This window comes from Pterocles gutturalis, unplaced genomic scaffold (assembly GCF_000699245.1).
Source record: "Pterocles gutturalis isolate BGI_N339 unplaced genomic scaffold, ASM69924v1 scaffold7206, whole genome shotgun sequence".
Lineage (NCBI taxonomy): Eukaryota > Metazoa > Chordata > Aves > Pterocliformes > Pteroclidae > Pterocles > Pterocles gutturalis.
Window position 1 is genome coordinate 31,788 of NW_010097726.1, and position 21,099 is coordinate 52,886.

Genomic DNA, 21,099 nt, shown 5'->3' on the forward strand with positions numbered 1-21,099 from the left:
GTCTCTTCCTTTCCAACATCTATGACTCTGAAACCTCAAGGCGCTGTTGTGATGAGCCATTTCATGTAGTTTTGCACTGGATATGTTTGAATTTTTATTCCAAGATAATAACTAGAAGTGTATAACTAAAAAGAAAAACTTGCAATGTGCACAATGCAAAATTAAAAAAAAAAAAAAGACAAAAAGAAACTGTGTAGAGAAAAAAATTACATTTGTCTTGCTTGCTTTTTCTATTACAATGAAGCCAAGCAAAGTATATAACACATTTACATAGACTGAATATTCAAACACCAATAATAACATTTATTCTCCTTCTTCTGTGTCTTCAGGGTGTGTGATGTTGGTCAGAGTGTATCTTCTGACGTGACAGTGAAATGAAATGGGTGCCAAATGAGTTCAGACAGAATTTTCAAATAAAATTAATTACATTTTCTATTTTGCTTGATTCTGAAGTGAGGCGGAAAAACTCCACAACTCGTGAAAGTTGTAAAGTAGGTATGTAGTTTATTCAGCGCTGAGGCGCATGGGGGATAGCTCCACCGAAGACATGAGCGCCTTTTCGCAAAACCTATCCCTCTATTTATTCCCCAAAATGTTGCATATGCATTAAGTTTCGGAATACATTCATTCATATTAATTACCTTGCCCCGCCTAGCCTCACTTCGTATTATAATGAGCTAAAGAGTCCTTCTGCACCTGCGTAGTGCTCCCTGGTGGTCGTCCAGTGGTTGACAAAAATGGAGTAAAACGAGTGTTCATTGGAGTTGAACTTTTCACCTTCTGGTCTCTTGGTCTCAGTCCAAAGGACCAGGATGGTTCCCAGCCTGTTTAGGGGTCCGAGCAGTCTCCTTTACAAAAGCGCACTAACTGTAAGTAGAAAGGCAGTGCCAGTCCAATTCTGGGGCTGGCGCAAGACTGTGCAAGCCTTTTTCATCCTCAGGCTGTGTCCAAAACACGGATTCCTCAGTCTTGCCTAAACTGATAGAAAGGACCTTTGATTTCAGCCTATGTGGGTTTGGACCTGAGAGGAAAGGCATTTTAAGAGACACTTACCAAGGCACTGAAAGACTGGAGTGCTTTGAGCCTCCCAGTAGCATTATTTTTGTGCAGTGAAGGTTCCTATAGGACTGCCACCACAATTAATGCTAAGGTTCCTTCTTGCTTCATATTTGTACTTTAGTTCTGTTGGTGGCTGAAGTATGATTTCCAATCTCAGTCCAAGAGAGCACTTTAGTCCATGTAGAAATATGATTCATGCATTTAAACTTGTACTTAAGATAACACTTAAGTTTCATTTATTTTATTGTGATCAAATATATATATGAAATGTAAAGTGTGCTGAAATTTATGAAAATGCTTATTATTCTGCTTTTGTTTATTATAGAAGAAATACCTCATTCCATAAATAGGACAAATACTCCGAAGATTAGTGAAGATATTTTTGAGAAACTGTACAAAGGGATTTGGAAAAGGGTAAAATGAAAAAAAAAAAAAAAAAGAAAAAAGAAAAAGAAAGAGGATAAATAATTGTTTTATTTTCCTTGGTGCTGAATTGGAGGACAAAATGGTCAAGGTCAAATCCTGTTGTTCATAACCTTTCCCTAAAGTCCACTGAAGCACAGGGAGGTGATGTGGCTCCCACATCCCTGCATCCTGCAGCTAGCCACAACTAAGAACAGAAAACAAACACATCTGAGATGAAATGACTTTGTGCCAACTTCCCACACATCCTGCTTCACAGTAGAAAAACTCCAGATTATATTTCAGCTTGATAAAAATTATTGGTGAGCACAGTGACATCAGGTCTGCCTGCTTAATACGTTTTGTTTTCATCACTCAATAATTACATCCCATCAGTTCAGACATTGTTTTCTGCTCACCAAGCAGGTGACAGTGTTTATCACTGGATGGAGAACCTCAGATCAGGTGGGCTGAGCTGACATGTCTCCATCAGCCCATACTGCCGTAAATGCTGAGTGGTGTCTGGGGCAGCACAGACACACACCACTGCTGATGGCAGCAGTCCTCCACTCTGTTTCCCTTCCTGTTTGCTAAGGCTATTCCATATTTTCATATTAGCGAAAAGAATTTTTCAGCAAGCAACAACTTAATATACTACTTGGGGACATCTGCCAGTCTTGACAATTGAGTATCAAACACCCACCCAGAGAATCAGCACGGGCACAGTTTTCAAGCTTGGGTAAGAGAAAGCTCTGCTTTTCCCATGTGGAATGGAGGGAACACAGAGAGCGTCTGTGCTGTTTTCCCAGTGCCATTCACGCCACCAGAGCGAATGCTATATCAGCATTTACATTGCATTTAGAGGGTGAATCATCTTTTACTCAGAGGAGTAACAATTCTGTAGTACAAATTCAATGTGTTCCTATATGTGTCCACCAAACTGTGTTCTCATTGCTGCAAATTTTGTATTAAATTATTTAGGTCAGCTTAAATTTGGAAAGCAACAAAATAAACACCATTTTTGGCTCATTTACATGTCTGTGACTATTGTAAAATGATTTGCTTCCTAAATTAAAGTGATGCAAGCAGTCTGCCAGGAAAATGAGCAGCAATATTTTTTGTTATATTTTTGAAAAGCTGGTTGCAACACTCAGTTATTAACCTAAGAATACATGGGAAACTGGAAAATGAAAATTCAGATTACTTTCAGCATACAGGGGAACTGTGGAGGTTCAGGCTTAAAATTTAATAATTTTTTTTTGAACTAAATAACATTTTGAGTCTTTGCCTAATGGTTTTATTATGTAGTGTTGCAGACGTGGGTAGTACTCTTTGGCACCGTTCATCTTTAGAGCTGTTAGGGTTGATGTATCAATATCCGCCACCCAGTGATTAAGGACCACCTAATAGCCTGCATCGTCAGGATATGGAGTATCACATTAAAAGTCATTAATAGCTTTATCCTGTGGACTGACGGGATGTAATATAGCAGCTGTCCCATGAAGAAACTCTTAAGGCATCCTGTCAAAGGTAGACAGGCTAACAACTGCAGTAGGCACTGGCATTTTGCATCGTGACGGAGCCAGCGTCCTTCCTGCTAGAAGCACTACAGTAATGCCAGACATCTTGTATACAGGGCTAAAAATCTGTGCCTTAACACCTCCATTTTTACTGACATTCCCTTGGATGCCATGCCAAGGATGTATAGCAAATGAGTCAATGTGAGCCAAGGTTAGGCTTAGTTCATGTGACTTTGAGGCACTGTGGGGACAACAGGAGCTAGCAGGCAGATGCTTGAACTCCAAGGCTGAACAACTTGTTCTCACTGCCTGCCCTCAACCTACCTCTTATTTTTACTGCCTTTGGGATGCCAGGTCCTGCCAAAAACTCCAGACTTTGTTTCTGGCTGACCCTCTCTCCAACAAACACCTCTTTGTTCTTCAGTGGTACATAGATATATGTTGTATGTACTGACAAATGTTGCTTTGTGGTTTTCAGCCTGTGTCCCGTCTTTCTGCTTCCTTCGGATGCCACTTATCTTAATAAAATAACTGCTAAATGCCCATTCACTGTCCATATTTGATAAAAGTACAAGTGTGCTTTAATGAGAAAAGGAACACTGCAGGCACTTGCATTTCCTTGTGCGACACTCAAATTCTTCATTGCTTTCATCAGATGATGATGGGAATATTTTTTTTTGCATGAACACGAAAATTAAAATCACTTGAATATTTTCACTGAACAGTCTTAGCCATTGCACTTTATTCCTTCAGCGGCACTGGGAAATAGACTGACATTTCATTAAAGCCATGTTCCTGCAGGATAGGCACTGAAGGACAAACCAGGTAAAACTCACTCAGCAGCACCTGCATGACAACCTGGGGGTTTTCTGCAACACGGGTGAGTTGCTGCTTTGGCAAAACTGAAGGCACGTGTTTTTGTGCCATGATATTCCATCTGTGCCTTCTGAATCCGTTTCCAGACCAAAACCTCACTACAACCTTTATTATGATTAATTATTGTGCATGAAAGATTCACAGCTGTGGTGGTGGCTCCTACAAGAGGCGCTGGCAGCTCTTGGGCAAACTGCTCTGAAGTGGTTTTCCTTTCCCATGGTATCTCTACCAGCTCAGGAGCCCAGGAGTATTCTGCAGTCACTTCGATTATCGCCTGTGGTGACTTTTAGAAAATGCAGCCTCTGAGTCCCAAGGGCTGACTTCTGTTTACTGTGGAAAATGGATGGAAATGCTGCTTTTATTCAATATTACTATCACAAACATCTTCAATATTTAGTAATATATTGAGAGAAAACCTAACACACAGCAGCTATAACATGGAGGGATTTAAAACAAACCAAGAAGGATGGTGTTTTAAAGTTCTGGATATCTGAATGCAATCCCGTCTTCCTTATGATCTTGGGTGCATCTTTTAATTTCCCTGTATCCCTGGGTCTGAAAACTTAAAGAAAGTCCTTCAGGTCTTTGTTCATTTAGCCCTGAACCTGCCTTGAGGCAAAAGTGTGAGAACAAGCAGAGAATCTTATTGTCCACGCAGCTACTGAAAATGCCCCTTCTCCCCCACCTGGGGTCCCCAAGGTCTCCCCATGGTGCCACATTCTTTGTCAGTGCACTGAGGTTTTCCTTTCCTGTTCCAGCCTGCTGCAACCTTTGCTAAGGGAAAATACACTTATGAGTTGGTTTTGGTGTTAAAATGCTGCTATGCGGTAGGGGAAATGGGGCTGGGAGAAGTCAGCGTTGTTTCAGGCTTGTATGATTTCCTTGGTGCAAAAGTGAGAGGAAGAAAAGAGAAGTTTATGGGGTGGGTTAATCGACCAAGAATTTGCACAGGGCAGAATAATCATGAGCAGAATGTACTGTTAATAAACTAATGAGAGCTACCGATGAAGAATTCTTCTGCCTGTTTTCTAAAATAATATTTCCCAATAATTATGTGTTATTAATGTTTTAAGGACACTGTTGGAATCAAAATGCCCTTAGGATTTTGTCTTATAGCCTTGATCTTTATACTGAGCATCCTATTGGAACATCAGATTACCTTTAAGTTAACGTTATGTACTTAATATATAGACTTATAGCAAGCCCTGAGGGAGTCTACTGTACCTTACCACCAAGCCACCTGTTCCGACAACTCTGCTGTTGAAGCAGATGGCTCTGTGATGCATTAGCCGATGTTCACCAATCGTGGCCTCTTCCTGAAAAATTTGCACAGATGTTTATAACGAAATTTTCATGATTACACACCACTTGCACATCCACAGAATGAAGGGGCCTTCTATTCAAAAGTCGCTCAGGCTGAGAAGATTGCTTCTCGTATGGGACTGTGACAGTGCTCAGCAGTGCCTGAGCTTTCATAAGTGTAATGGTCTCCGGGCATGACCCTATGGCAGAGGTTAGGGTGCGCCTACGTGTGTTGTGCTGCAGTGGTAATAAAATAAGCACAACCTCTTCCAGGGTCGTCTGTTTTTCCCAAAGTTATATTTCTTTCATGAAATGCACAGGCAAGCTGTGAATTATAGAAAAAGGAAAAATGGCTCTGGAATATTTTTGTTTTTACCTGATGCTGTCATAGCAAGGAAAAATAAAACATGTGACCTGATGTATCTATGCTGCCTTCCTCCTACTTGAGCAAAGCTATTGGAAAGGTGCAGCCCAGCTGCCTTCATTGCACGTGGGCTGCAGTGGTCTCTCCAGTCACCTCTCCTACAGGCTTCAGAGCCATGCAGAGCAAGGACAGGGCACCGATGGATTCGAAGTTTTTTCTCATAGCAAACACCTAACTATTTCCACTAAAATCTGTAGCTGTGACATATTCAGGTGCTGTGACCTCAGACAGTGGACCAGGGCACACCGAATGTGTTTCCTCTCTAACTTAACCACCCCCAGGTCCCAGCGGGTCCTGACATAAGGCTCAATTCTGTCATTCCTATTTTCAACATGCTGGATGAAATTGAAATCTGAAAACTGCAGTGGCTTAAGATAAACCTTTGAACATCTCTAAGGCATTTTTCATGAGAGATGTGTAATCTCTCTTGTGGATGCAGAAACTGAAAGATGGATCATATTGGTGATAAGGTCTAAAATAAAGAGAGAGAGCTGGGATGAGTTCTCACCTTCCAGATACAAACTCTACTTAACAGATTCCCGTTAGCTCATTTATCTATAAAACTTATTAGTTGTTCACGGAATTTGGGTATGAGAAGACATATTGCTCTGAACGTCACACTGCTGTCGGTAGGTGATTACCAGCGACCAAGTTTGGATATTCAGATATCTTTACATAATTTTAAACAATTAGAACTTTACTATCTGTAGGAAAGAAAAACAAAACAGAAATGGACAGCTGTTACATCATCGGTTAATTAATCTTCTGCAGAAATCTGTGAAACTTCATTTATAATTCAGTTAACTTTATCGTGCTCACATCTGATTTCAGCTCTTTGCTGACACTCCAATTTTGCCTGTTTTCTTACAAGCTAAACACTAGGCTATAATAACATCATGCAAGACATACATATTGTGTAAACATTTATCATTTTTATTTTCTTTATTGAATCTGATCCCTATATGAGACAAAATACTGAGTTATGTAAGAGTACCATAAGAAATTAAGAGTAAGTGAACATTCAAAAGAAATATTATTAATAATAATAGTTAATAATAATACCTTTATATTTTAACTGTTTATATTTTCTCATTGGCTCTGATTTCTCCAAGAATTTTATAAAAGTACAGACCATAGTTGTGCTAATAAAGAGGAAATTATACCAACATATAATTAGAGTAAAAAGGAAAAAGGTACAGCGGATCATAATTGAACCAATAAGAGGAAAATATAATCACGTTTAATGGCTTATATGAGTGTTAGTATCTTCTGTATACTTAATAAATTGGTATCCATTTTCATGGTATGTATCTAAGACACCCTTCCTAATATTATCAAATTACCCTTCAGATCTACTGGTGGGAACTTCTGCTAGTCCTGGAAGCTCCTCTGGAGTGAGACTTCTTTGAATAACCAGAATAACAACAGAATTTCAGACAGGTCTAACCACCAGCTACAATCACCTGTAGCAGCACTTAAGCTCTCTACAGGTTTATTTAGGGTGCTCCTGTTTTGCATCCGTGGGTATACACAAGTGTTGTGTGCAGTACCAAGTAGGAGATTTGCAAAAGAAATAGAGAGAGAGGAGAAAGGTGCAACCTTTCGGGGTCACTCTATTTGGGCATGCAAAGATGCTCTGCAAGCAGGGTATAGTCAAATAAAAAAGCAAAGGCAATTATTTATTTCCTAATACGCACAGCAGAATAAGGCGAATGCAAGCCCCAAAGCTGAGCATCAGTAGTTCCTTGCTGCTGATGATCTCCTGGCTTCTGTGTTTTTTTACCTGAAGGTTTCACAGCTTGCAGCTTTGCTGTTTTTCCCTCTGAGTCCTTGAGCGTTTAACTGTCTCCATCTCAGCAATCGTACCCCTGCCTGCAATTTCACCTTTCATATCTTGTACAGCTGGAGTTTACTTGTTTTCCTCACAGCTTTTTTCTCACCACGTAGTGGTTTGCTTCGAGGTTTGAGCCAAGGTCACACAGGTGCTCAGCATGAAAACAGCCAGAGATCAGAGATGGCTGAGACCCCTGAGGAAGCTTACCAAGGCTGGAGTTTAAACAAAACCTCCCCACATTTTCATACAAATGACATTTCATATAGGTGAGCTACAATTTCCCTTTTGATTTTCCTCTCAGCAATTAAAAAACAATAAGAAATTTTCTTACTTTTACACACTCTTAGCGCGTAAATATTCCCTTACACCTGCACATGCTTCGTATGTGGTATCCTTTACTTTGAAGCGACATTTTCAAAGCTGCTCAACCCAGTTATCCTTACAGGAGCCCAGGTGCTCTTTCTGAGGCTGTAGGTGGTTTGGAAGGGCAGGATCACATCTGGTGAACGGTGCTCCTCATGTGCAAGTAAACTTTGAAAGCTCAGAGGACACCCTGGGGGAGAGGCAGATGTTTTCCACTAGAAATACCTGCGATACCTCTTTTCCCAAACAGTTTTATCTCTCCTAGATTTCTCAGCTCTATTGGGCAAGTTCTGAAGATAACCAAGAATGTGCATAATTTAGGATATTTATGAGTGGAAACATCTGCCTGTGCTTAGGTAATATCCTGAAGAGCAGTTTAATAATGAGCTAAATAATAATAAAAATGTTTGATATTTCTATAATATGTATTGTTTAAATTCTCTAAGCTTCTTAGCCTATTAAAGGTCAGTCTTTCCTAGAGCTGGCCTTTGTTTTTGTTTCTTAAGAGACTTGGATGTCTCTCGCATCAAAATTCCTATGTCAATGTGACATATATTTTATAGGTACACATGAAATAATGAAAAGATATTTTTATCTTTGGTGGTGCTTTTTAAGAACCTTGTCTTAAATGAAAATTTACATAACCTCAAAAACCCCCAGCATTATAGACAGGTAGATTGACAGATAGAGGTGTTTAGTAGTACCAGTGTATATACATATGTGTATGTACGTATATCAGCTCTTTTATATATATATATACACACACACATATACATATCTGGTGTTCTATCTGCTGGTTTATACCTCCTTCCCTTTCAAGCTCCCAAAGGAAAACTGAGAAAATGACCACTCTACACAGAACGACTAAAGGCATTAAAAAGAATTTAATCTCTAATTTTCACACAGGTATTTTTAGTAAGTTAAGTAATAACTAAAATAAGTGTTTCCTCTCACAGCACACAGTTGTGAAACTTTAATTTATATGTTAATTTTTTAATTAAAGGAAAAAATATAGAAGAGAGCTTAGTTTTCTTTAAAAGTACAGCATAATAGTCTAAGATTAGTCTAAAGTATAATAGTGGAGAAGTGTAACAGTCTAAATGGTGTGTCCTAATGTCCCCCTTCCCTGAAGACGTCCAGGAAGACATTCCCTGCACTTGGAAAGTTTTGATCAGCAAGAGTTGCCACTAGAGTTCATTCCAAATTAATCCTATTTTGTTATTAAAGGTTTCTATTTACATTACTGAGATAACAATCTCGACTAAGAATTCTAAATTCCCAACTATCAAGTCTGTTGAACACTTCCATACCAAAAGCTTATGGATTTATAACCTGGTTTGGGTTTAGACTGGGACATACTCTCTCCAACAGACAGGTCCTTGCAATGAGCCCTTCAAACATCCGATCCTAAAGGCAGACTGTAAAATTACCAGGAGAAACTAAATGACCACGCTTTCTTGAGTTTTTCTCTACTAAAACACTATTTCACATGCTAGATTTTAAAAATCATTTGTAGTCTCCATGTTAAGGTCTATAAACTTCATACTTAACTTTTTATTTCCGCTTTATTTCTGTTCTATGCATTGCCAAATATTGCTTTTGTGTAATTGAAACAGAGCTGTAGTTTGATTATTAAACAGAGGGAAAGTAATTGTCTTCTGCTCTAATGGGGGAAGCAAAGGCTCTTGGTAGAAGAAAAACGTAAATTGTGGAAAAGTTGCGGGAGGCCAGCAGCCCCACCACCTAGGTTCTGGTTTCACATGGTGGTTCAGGGGCAGGGGTTTGACAAGACATTTTGTAAGGGGGGTGGCTGTAATTAATTTATCTTCTCCACCCCTCTTCTCTATTCTGCCTTCCTTTGTACCTCAAAATATTGAATATTTAAATACCTCTACTGAACTGTGGGACCTGTCCCCAGCTGTGCTGCAACCCTGACAGCTCTGACCTGTGGTTGAGACTGGCTTTGCCCCTGCAGTGCTGAATTCTGGTGGACACAATGCTTAAGAGGCTAAGGTAAAAGGAAAATAACAGATGTACTAAGCAGAATGGGGGATTTCTGATTTGAAGCCCAAAAAGGGAAAGAAAACAGTGAGTGACACCGTGCAGGTACCGTTTTTAACCCTAGCATCAGAAGAGGACAATGCAATCTCTGCCGTAGCCTACAGATGGCCACGAGTCTAGGAATATAACTGACGCTTGCCACTTGTTGACATGTCTGTGCAGAGGACACTCCTCTTTTATCTGCCACAGTTGCTTAAAGCCAAAAATTACTTATTTTACAGTGAAAAGTTTGAGGTACTTTTGGTGTTAATCTTGAGCAGCATGACAGCAAAACAGTACAGGTGAGATTGGTGGTCTGAGCAAGATGAAGGAGAGAGGCAGGATTTTATTATATTTATAATATCTTTCTAGATTATAAAATTGTTGCCCTGTGCTAAGAACAAATTACTGCCTCTTCCCTTTCCTGTAGAAGCTCATGCCTGACTTTCTCCAGAAGGGGTTTATCTCAGTAGTGTTTCTACAGCCACACCATTAGCCTCTGAGCAGATGTCAGACTGTAAGGAACGGCTGCCCGCAGATCGAGTTGCTGCTGCCAACTCTCGCGAGCTTTGTGTCAGAAACAGTTGATTATAATGTCAGTACTGTCCAATTTACGGGCTTAAAGCAGCAGCTGAACACTGCATTTTCCCTGAAGTATTCAAAGATCCCGACTCTTACAAACTTTGTAGTTCTTGTAACAGAAGGGAGGTAAGTGATTCTCTATTTACGTGTCTCTGTCTGGCAGGATAATTTACGGTTCAGCTTGATTTGCACGGGGATTGGGATCTTTTAAAATGCTACGCTCTGCCCATTTGTTGCTCTCTTGGGAAAACTCACTCTGCTCTGCAAATGGAACGAGTAGGCAGGCGTGTGTACCAGACCTTGGTGTTATTCAAGGGATCCTGGGCTAAGTAAATTAAGCTGAGCTAGAAGTCACTTATTAATTCAACCATCTTTTCTATTTAAATAGTGATTATATAGTCTTGTGTATAGATTTTTTGGCTGGGTGAAGATTTGTAAGGAGAGGAAACAGTCATGGAAATAAATTGCATTCTCTTGCTGAATAAGAATACAAAAGCACCGTCTGTTTAACTTTTGCTGGAGGAAACTACTACAGAAACAGCTTTTTAAAGTATGCAAATACATTATATGATATATCTCTGCTCAGTTAAGGTTGATGAGCTAAAGCAATCTTCTGACCCTTTTACTCTCATAGTAATAACCCAGCAATGTTTGTTTTGCTCGGTTTGCGTTACGTTGTTGAGTTTGTTTTAAAGCAGGATTAAAAATCTTATTACTGGCAATATTTGACATACATTCAAGGTGTAATAATCACCCTCTGTTACTTGCTACTTTTTGCTAATATTAGCAGAGTAACTTGAGACTGGACAAGTCCTCTCATTCAGTAGTACAAAACTTCTGTTTTTCAAGCTTGATCTATTGCAAACTTTTTCTTTAAAATTCCACCTGTTCTTTTGCAGAGCTAATTAAAAAATTACAGAACTGATTTTTGTTGTTAGTCTTTTTCTTCCTAAAGTTCTTGTCTAAAACTTCTTAAGGTCAAAAGTTATGCCCCTGTGTTTTGCAATACTACAGTGTTTTCCTCCCATCCCATTCCTTTTTAATTAACCCGAAAGTGCAGAGGGGAATTAATTTTAATTACTATTTAGATATTCAAAGCTTTAAGAACTTTAGTGTCTCTTGCTTTTCTTAGTGTGATTTTCTCTTTTTTGTAATGATGCTAGAAATCTCTTATTATTTCCATTTTGTTGTTACGGTTCGGTCCTGGGTGGTATGTCAGAAGTGAATATGTGAAAAAAGAAAGCGTCAGTGAAACAACAGACTTACAGAAATTACTGCTCCCATCTCACAGTGCTGTGCATTGGGTGCATGCATCCCCAGCTAGATCCACGCTGTTAAAATTTGTCACAGTCACCCAAGTTGCCTTGGTTGACTATGAGATGGGATGGAAGAGTTTAACCCAAAACTAAGCTTTACATACTTTTCCTCAGCCAGCTCTTACAAGATTTTATTACGGGAATGAATGAGGAAAAAAAAGACTGGCATATAGAGAGGGGAGCTAAATGCCACCGAATGATGTGAGCCTCCTGTGCAGGTACTGCAGGCTGCCAAAGTGAGGCTCTGCTCATCCAGACTCCTTGGGAGTTGCTGCACCATGTGAGTTGTCCAGATTGACTACTCACATGTCTAAAATTTAGCACACACGGGACCATTTTCAGGTTTCCATAAGTCAAGCTGAAGGCTAGGTGGAGTGTTAGACCAACTCTGAAGTCTATTGCCCCCATTCACCACCTTGTCTCTTCTTTTTTTAATTAAAAAAACAAGACCATAAATGTTCACATTTTCTAAACTTTATCTATTTTCTATCTGTTTACATGAATGCTAAAAATATTATCTCTGAAGGTTCTTCCCTGCTCTTTTGATGCTATACCAAAGTTAGGAAAATCTTTGCACCAAATAATTCTTTCCCCCCCACCGAACATTTTCTTGATTTTCAAGAATACACAAACAATCAGGAGGAGCACAGATTAGGCCACAGCTGTACTTTCAACAGAGATTAGTCTCATTCCTTTTAAGGACACAAGTGCTTCTCATTAACAAAGAATGGGCTGTTTAAAGTAGCAGGACAGAGTACACTATGTACAACAGAGAAACAAGCAAAAAATAGAAGGAAGCTTTGTTGAGCATTTTCAGATATGTAAGCCATAGAAATAGGTTCATGTGAATAGCCTTCTTCTGACTTTTCACTTTCAAAGGGAAGATACTGGGGTTTTTATAGCATCTGAAAAGGTTGGGGTAAATAGGACCATTAGTATGCTTAAATGTGGTACATAATCAGCACATACACCCTTAGCTTTAGGATAATATTTTTTATCACTTTGAGAAGTTCTCATGAGGCAAAGACCAGGCTATACTTAAATTACCTATATACATTAAAAAATCCTTGGCTTTTTAGCATTTTAATGTTCATTCTAAGTAGCAGAAGTTTCACTACTTGTCCTGACTATGATAGTTCTACACATCATTAATCTGTTTTAGAGAAAAAAGTTCTTGAAAGAAATGTTTCATTTAGGTCTTGGTGTACATGTATATGCAGTTAGACACGGGAGCTGACAAACTGACAGGCATTTCAGAGGTACTTCATGTACTTCACTTGTTAAAATACCTTCAGATCTTAAGACATATGGGCAGGACAGTGAAATCCCCCAACACTTTGAGTTTATAGCAGTGCCACCTCAATGGTTTGCCTCAACCCGGGTGTATATTGTGACACAAGCAAATAGTTCAAAACTTATGTGGACCTGGAAATCCTTGGATTAAAACTTGGCTTAAAATTCCATTTCAGTGTTCGTGGGATGTGTGGTTATGGGTGGAACAATCTGTGCCTAGTGATGTTTGTTATCACTCTATTGGTTTGAGAATACAAATTGCCAAAGTATCCTCTCACAGAATAATGGCTAGTCGGGCATGGCATTTTCTGTCACAGATCGTAAAATGTTCCGTTCATCCTGCCATTGGAAACGTAAGTGGTTAGGTCATCTGCTAACTGAAGTAGACACAGCCTACTTATATGACTTTACCTTCTCTGGTCCAGCTTCTTCAGTTCTATGTTTTTTTAGCAACAGAGATTTTCTGAAGCACTGTACCAAATACTAAATACTAAACATAGTCTTTGCAGTACAACTACCAGGAACTTATAGTTAAAGACTGCTGATCTTTGTGCAGCAGCACCATCTTATTTTCAATGCCCTTGGGATGACGTACACCCTTTTTGAATAAACTAGTTTGGCTCTGCTACTGATACATTGCAGTACTAATTATGAATTTTATTTTTTTTCCTGTGTTTCAGGCATCATGATTTGGACAAATGACACAAGTCTCTATACCAGATTTCTTCTGTGGCTTCTTCTCCTGTATATGTTCACCAGGAAGGTAATGCCTGAAGATAACATAATTACAACCAAAAAGGGCAGAGTCAGAGGGATGAACCTGCAGGTACTTGGGGGAACAGTGACAGCCTTCCTTGGAATACCTTACGGACAGCCACCTGTTGGTAGACTGAGATTTCAAAAACCAGAACCTCATGAGCAGTGGTCAGATGTTTGGAATGCCACAAAACATGCAAACTCTTGTTACCAACTTTTAGATACAACTTACCCAGGATTTCCTGGAACAGAGATGTGGAATCCAAAAACCAACCTAAGTGAAGACTGCTTATACCTTAATGTATGGATTCCTTCTCCCAAACCCAAGAATGCAACTGTCATGGTGTGGATATATGGAGGTGGCTTTGAGACTGGGTCGACTTCCCTACCAGTCTACGATGGCAAGTTTCTGGCCAGGGTAGAAAGAGTCATTGTAGTTTCCATGAACTACAGGACTGGTGCATTAGGATTTTTGGCTTTGCCAGGAAACCAGGAAGCTCCTGGAAACGCAGGTTTGTTTGATCAAAGATTGGCACTTCAGTGGGTCCAGGAGAACATAGCAGCCTTTGGAGGCAATCCAAAAAGTGTGACTATATTTGGAGAGAGTGCTGGCTCTGCTTCTGTCAGCTACCATCTCCTTTCCCCAAAAAGCCATCCTTTATTCACAAGAGCCATCATGCAAAGTGGATCTGCAAATGCCCCTTGGGCTGCAATAACAGCATCTGAAGCCAGAAACAGAACAGTGGCTTTAGCTAAACAACTCCGGTGTCCCACCAGCAATGAGACAGAGCTAATTCTCTGCCTCCAAGACAAAGACCCAAAGGACATAATAGAGAATGAAATTTCTGTTGTACCACATAATTCTCTTTTACAAATAAATTTTTGTCCAACTGTGGATGGTGATTTTCTCTCAGACATGCCAGAAATGTTGGTTGAGAGTGGCCTTTTCAAACAAACACAGATCTTAGTCGGTGTTAATAAAGATGAAGGATTATCATTTCTAACATATGGAGTCCCTGGCTTCAGCAAGGATAGCGATGGCTTCGTCAATAAAACACAATTTGAAGCAGCTTTAACTCTGTCCTTCCCAGAAGCAAGCCAACTTGCAAGAGAATCGATAATTTTTCAGTACACAGATTGGGAAAATGTGCAAAAACCAGAACATTACCGTGATGCCATGGATGATATTATCGGTGACTACAATATAATATGTCCTGCACTTGAATTCACAAAAAAATTTGCACAGCTAGGACGTAACGCGTTCTTTTATTTCTTTGAACATCGATCCTCAAAGCTCCCTTGGCCAGAGTGGATGGGAGTAATGCATGGTTATGAAATCGAGTTTGTGTTCGGATTGCCCCTAGAAAGAAGAGTGAATTACACCAAAGCTGAAGAAGTCTTAAGCCGGTCTATGTTGAGATTCTGGGCAACTTTTGCAAAAACTGGGTAAGTTTACTGTGAAAGTTTATTTGATTGACCAGATGCTTGTCATTTCACAGGTGGAAAGTCCCTAACTGTTTGGATGGTGATTTGAAGCCTGATGAGAATGATGAGGAAGAATTAATTGTTTGGCTGTCCAGAATTCCTGTTTTAATTCTAATAAAAACACCATGTTAATAAAATTAACTCTTGATCTGTAGCTCATTTTATTGGATGAGCTTAAGAAAACAATGTGTATCCACCTATAAAAGCAAATACAAAACTTTTTTTTTTTTTTTTTTTTTTTTGCCATGGCAACAGTTGTTAGAGGGTGATAATGGTTTCAGGTTTTAGAGACAAAATATTTCAAGTGCTGGGAAAAATTTCCAACAGTAGCAGTAGGAGCAAAAATCACAATTTACTTTAAGAAGTAATTTGCTCAGAACATGCAGGTGTATAATATGGAGGTATATTATTTTCACCTGATGAAGTGATTGGGATTGCAGGATGTTCTTTTCAGAAAGCCTATCTTCCCATGCGTACTGTAAGTATAATCCCAAGTTTCACTGAAGCCGATAACAAATCACTTGCTATTTCCATTAGACTCATCTTTAAATGAAATATGTCCTAGCCCGTATAAGAAACAAATAATCATATTTCATTTGGATGTTTGAAATGGATTAAATACAACCCCTCATTCAGTCTATTTAGCTGGAGTCCAAGAGAAGTGAGGCAGCCCTGGCTCTGCATGGGAGCGTTGTGGGGCTCTCAATACAAGATTTAATTTGACATGAAAACATTTCAGTGTGGTAAGAAAAAGTCACTACTGCAGTCATATACAATTACAGGGCTGGAAGCCTGGTGGGATGGGGAGGTATCTTATCTTCTCAGAAGCTCAGTTTGTGATCTCTGCTGGGAAAATTATATATATATAAAGTCTGTACCCGTGAAAATGTACAACCAAACACTTAATTCACACTTTTTGAAGTGTTTAATTAACTGAAATTTTAAAATCTTGCATTAATTTTACTTCCATTGTGGACTTTTCCTTTGATTTGTTAAGGACACATAGATTTGTAAAGGATACATAGATTTGTAAAGGCTGAAATCAACTTTGGAATGTGATCCAATTATTTTTCTTGATAGATTAGAAATCAGAGGAGAGAACTGTGCTCATTTAGTCCATATAACCTTGAACAAAACATGGGTAGGGCTTAAATATTTCCAGTGATGAAAAATCCAGAACAAATGTTGGTGGGTTGCTGTAAAGCTTAATTCCACTTAAAATGGTTATAGAAGTTATAAAAAGAAGTTCTGTGTCTGGTCTGAATTTGTGTGTTCTTCTTCTAAGTTTTCTAAGTGCTATATTTTGTTTGATGACTTCTAAGCTTTATATTATGATTTATGTTCCATATGCAGATAATTTTAGGCTCTATTCAAATAGCCCTTTATCCTTTGGGGGTTTGGGTTTGGGGTTTTTTGTTGTTGTTAAATAAAACAGGTTATACTCTTCAGTCTTTCACTAAAATCCATTTTTTCAAGTCCTTAAACAATGACTATATATCTTCTCTAAAACTGTGATTCATCAACACCTTGTTGGAACTAAACACTGTTGTCCCTAAAGAGTCCTCGTTACAGCTGTCATCCTTCCCCTCTAGTTCAATCTGATATTCCCCTGTTTACTCAGCCAAGGAAAGCGCTATTTGCCTTGACTGTGGTGTTATGCTGGTGTTATCCCTCCTTCTGCAGTGACTCTGCTTCAGCTCCAAAACGCTGCACTTGGAGGCTGGCACCAACTTACGGGCAGCCCGGGTGCTGCCCAAGCCCTGCATAGTCCCCTTATGTTACACTCCAAGCTTATTTTTATATGTATGCTTTTTTTGACAGATTCGCTTAGCAATAGGTGTGATTGATTGTTTGCCTTGATATGTGGGCATATTAATTACATTAGCAAGTTCTATCCCCTTTATGTGTTGGAACCTGTAATATTTTTTTTACAGTAAGTGAAGAGCATATTAAAACTCAGAAATTAACTATACAGGTAGTTATACTCATCAAATGCATAATGGTTTAATACAGGTTTTATTCTTGTAAAATTTAATCTAAAATTTTATTTATGAGCTCTTCGTGCTCCCTCTTACTTGGAGGCTGGTGACACCTCTCCATACAGATGTGGTGTGAAAGACTGTAGCACAGAGAAGAACCTTCAGCAGTGCTGTACATTCTGGAATTGAGCTCTGCGGTTGGTTTATCAATACCAAAATAGATTAATAGATTCTCAAGATGAAGTCTGCATCATGGAGACAGGTTATGACAACACTGCTTTGAAGCTGGTGTCATCAGGCCCTTGGTGGAGAGTGACCTGAGTGAAGGCTCCTTGTTACATACTGCAGCTTTACAACCTGCCTTACAGGAGTTTGCAATCAGGATCCTGCACCAGAAATAGTGTATCCTGCCATTAAACAGAACTATTTCTTAATAGGAAAAAATAAATTCAGGTTTATTAGATTTTGAAGAATAATATTTACATTCTTGTGAACTATTGTTTTCCACCGGATTACGTATATATACTGAAGATGTATATTATAGATATTTTACATCTATATAGTTATATAAGAAACATAAAATGTGTCAAACATTATATATGAGTATATTTACATGTAAAATATAAATTTGTCTATTTATATAAAAACACATCATTTAAAATATAAAAATATATGAAAAACATCTTTACCTGTGTATAAAATCTCAATTACCTGCTGTGCAAAATAGAGGACAATGTCCCTGTCACTGTAGCTAGCTAAAATTAGACAACATAAGGTACATTCAGGTTTAAGTTTATAGAAGCCAGTCCCATCATCTAGTCTGATTATCATTTGCACTATAATTAGATTAGCCTAGAGATCGAATTTCAAGTGGTTTCCACAGCAAACAGCAAATAATCCCTCCCTCTGCTTCCACTGCAAGTATCAAAACCATCATTCTTAGGGCAGACAATACAGTCATGCAATTTATGTACCAGGAAGAAGTCAGATCAGTATTAACCCGTTATGTGACACTTTCCTCATAATCAAGCATACCGAGCCCTTAGGCTCTGTAATGCATTATTCATAGTGTACAATGAGTGGGGAAATTATAGAAATTGTTCTTAATTCCAAAAGTAGTAGCTCATCCTTTGTTTACTAGCACTTTTGAGCATGCAGTAAACATTTAGAAAGAGCTGGGGAAGCCCCATTTAACATATCGTTTGTAATAAATTCCGGCATGCTCAAAGGGTAAACATCTGAGGGAACGTTACTTTGCTATCAATGTCTCCAGCAGATGAGGAGAAAACCAAGCACAAAGATGAAAATTGGAAATATTGTACAGCACAACGTTTAGTGAGGGTGTTTGACCTAATATTCTAATGTGCAGAGTGTAAAAACACAAGGGAGGGAAGAGCATCCTGCAGAGGAAAAGAGATACGGTGGAGCCAACAAAAGCTGAAAGAAAGCAGTTTTCTCCTGGTACTTTCTGGTTGGGAGGGACTGAGAGGCTGGGTGTTTCTTACAAGGGGTCTTCAAGGCCATACTTGGACCCTGCTGATCTCTGGTTTTCCTTCTCACATGGGCACTAGGAATAAAAATGGTGATATGAAAAGTCTGTCCTAGCTGAGACCAGGCCATAAGATTTATTTCAAGAGCAGATCTAAGTAGTCAGTGGTACAAATTATCTCCTAGACACTTGCAAGTATGTACCACACATGGAAAAGTAACTATTGCTAAACTGTCAATAAATTCCTGGAACTGGAAGACAAAATCTTCCAGGTGTGGCAATTCCTTTTCTATCACTTGAACGCTTCTGCTGTTTCATTGTCACTACAGTTTTTAATGACTGAACTTCTGGTATCAAGTAATGTTGACCAAATATCCCAGCTGTTCCTAGGGCTATTGGTATGATTTCATTTGGGTTTTTTTAATGTATTTGAGCCTTGAAAGATCAACATTGTCATTACACCCTCCAAAATCTCTGTTCTGACAGCAAGAGAAGAAAGGAGCTTATTACTGGTGTTGTCTGAATAAATCAAGAATAGTAAAATGTTTGGTTTTTAGCAAATAAAATATTCCAAAAATTAATGTGCTTGATTTAAAATTCCTCCATTTACCCTGAGGTAGGGTCTCCTCAACTGATTCTTGTATTTAAGAATATTGGCAGTTGAATATCAGCTGGTCACCTTAAATCTTTTGATAAAATTCCAGACATCATCAAAATTAGGCAAAAAGATGCGGCCAAATTGTATTCAGCAGAAAACCATCATGTGATATCATATGGAAGGGACTGGATCAGGCTCAGTATGATTACGTTTGTGTATAAGTAAAGTTAATTTTAACAATAGTACATTAGTTTTCAGCGGCCTTCTTCTGAGTGCTTTCTGGCACATTTTAAGTGATGCCCCTGGATGAGAGAATTTAAATTTCTCTTTCTAAACACTTTTAAAATTCACTCTTCTGCTGCACTTTTGTTATCCTTCAGAAAGCTTTTGAAAGTAAGGAAGTGACACTAACAGGTACTATCAATCATATGCAGCAGAATGCTCTGCTTACTCTGGTAAGAGGAAGTCTTATTTATCATGAAAAAATATATGGCATCCCAAATCAGTGGTTGCTAGGTTATGCCTTTTGCGTTACTTTATTCATTAGATTTGGTAACTCTATTCTTTAGACGTGAGTGACATAAAGTGACAAGGAGACAGACAAATCAGATGAGATGAAAACTCACATAAGAATGTAGTGGAACACACAAAGATAATATTTTTCAGGCTTTGTGAAAAATGTTTTGGATAAAAGGAAACTGGCAAAACTTGTCTTGCTGCCAGTTTTACAACTGCTGAAACAAATCTTTGCAGCTTTTTCTGTAAAGTGAAGCCTTTGAAATATTTCCTCCTATGTTTTAGGGGAATTTGTGAGGCTTTGATTGTCCCACTAAAGCTCTGAAGCACTTTGCCTGGTTATTATTGCCTTTCCCTGATGTTCCACTGGTAGGCATATAATAAATTTCAGTGCTTTTGTTACCAACTTATCACAACATGTTTATAGACAGTAGTTTCAGAACAGTAAGAACAAAAACAACAGCCTCATATAGAGTCCAGGCAGCAGGTTGAACTGGGGACCTATATACTCTATGTATGGAAGGAAATTAATACACTGGGAAAAAAAAAGAAAATAAAAAACTCCAACCATTTTTAATTTTCTGACACCTCAGAAACTAAGAAGTTTTACATAATGCTCAGACATTTCATGGTGAGAAATTGACTTTGGGTTGTATTTCTTTCCGAGATTAGCCCACACTCACAGGGACAGAGGCAGGTGCCTGCATTCTTACACTCGCTGCCTTTCACTGGAATCACCTCTGAGCCATGAAAAAAAAAATGTGGACATCATAGTCATGAACAAAAATAAAGAGGTCAAATTTTAGGAAACTTACTCCTATTTGTCCACCTTCACTTTAATTTTTTGGGTTCTTAGAAGTGAATCATTGTCTTTCCGGGGTCCATACATATTGGTATATCCAGAAGCAGTAATGGAAACATCTTTTTAACAATCAATTTGGAAATAGTGCCTCATGGAAAAAATTAGTAATTAGACTCGTGTTTGGCAGTCATCTCTTTCTGGCTCGCAAGCTGATAAGATGTCATCAAATTTCAACATTGAAACCTGGAGTATAAGATTCAGTCATTTTTGAAAATAAGTCTGGGATACAGATTGTTTTGATTGGCTTAATATTATTACAAATATTGAAACATTACAATAAAATTTCTTGTTACTTTCCATATGTGCAGCAAATGCAATTCCATCCATACAGATTTTGCTCTCTACAACGGATGAGTCAAACTATTATTTTCAAACATGAGATGAGAGCAGCTATTAAGGAAAT

The 21,099-nt window shown here is 38.6% G+C and overlaps 1 protein-coding gene across 1 annotated transcript in view; it reads left to right on the plus strand.

Moving 5' to 3' along the window:
- The first annotated feature begins 10,392 nt into the window (after positions 1 to 10,392).
- The window catches only part of BCHE (butyrylcholinesterase), a 29,798-nt gene continuing 19,091 nt past the window's right edge, over positions 10,393 to 21,099 (plus strand). The window contains exons 1-2 of the mRNA XM_010085398.1: positions 10,393 to 10,528; positions 13,692 to 15,213. Of these exons, the coding sequence (XP_010083700.1) occupies positions 13,697 to 15,213 (1,517 nt within the window). The 5' untranslated portion in view covers positions 10,393 to 10,528; positions 13,692 to 13,696. The remainder of the gene's footprint in view (positions 10,529 to 13,691; positions 15,214 to 21,099) is intronic.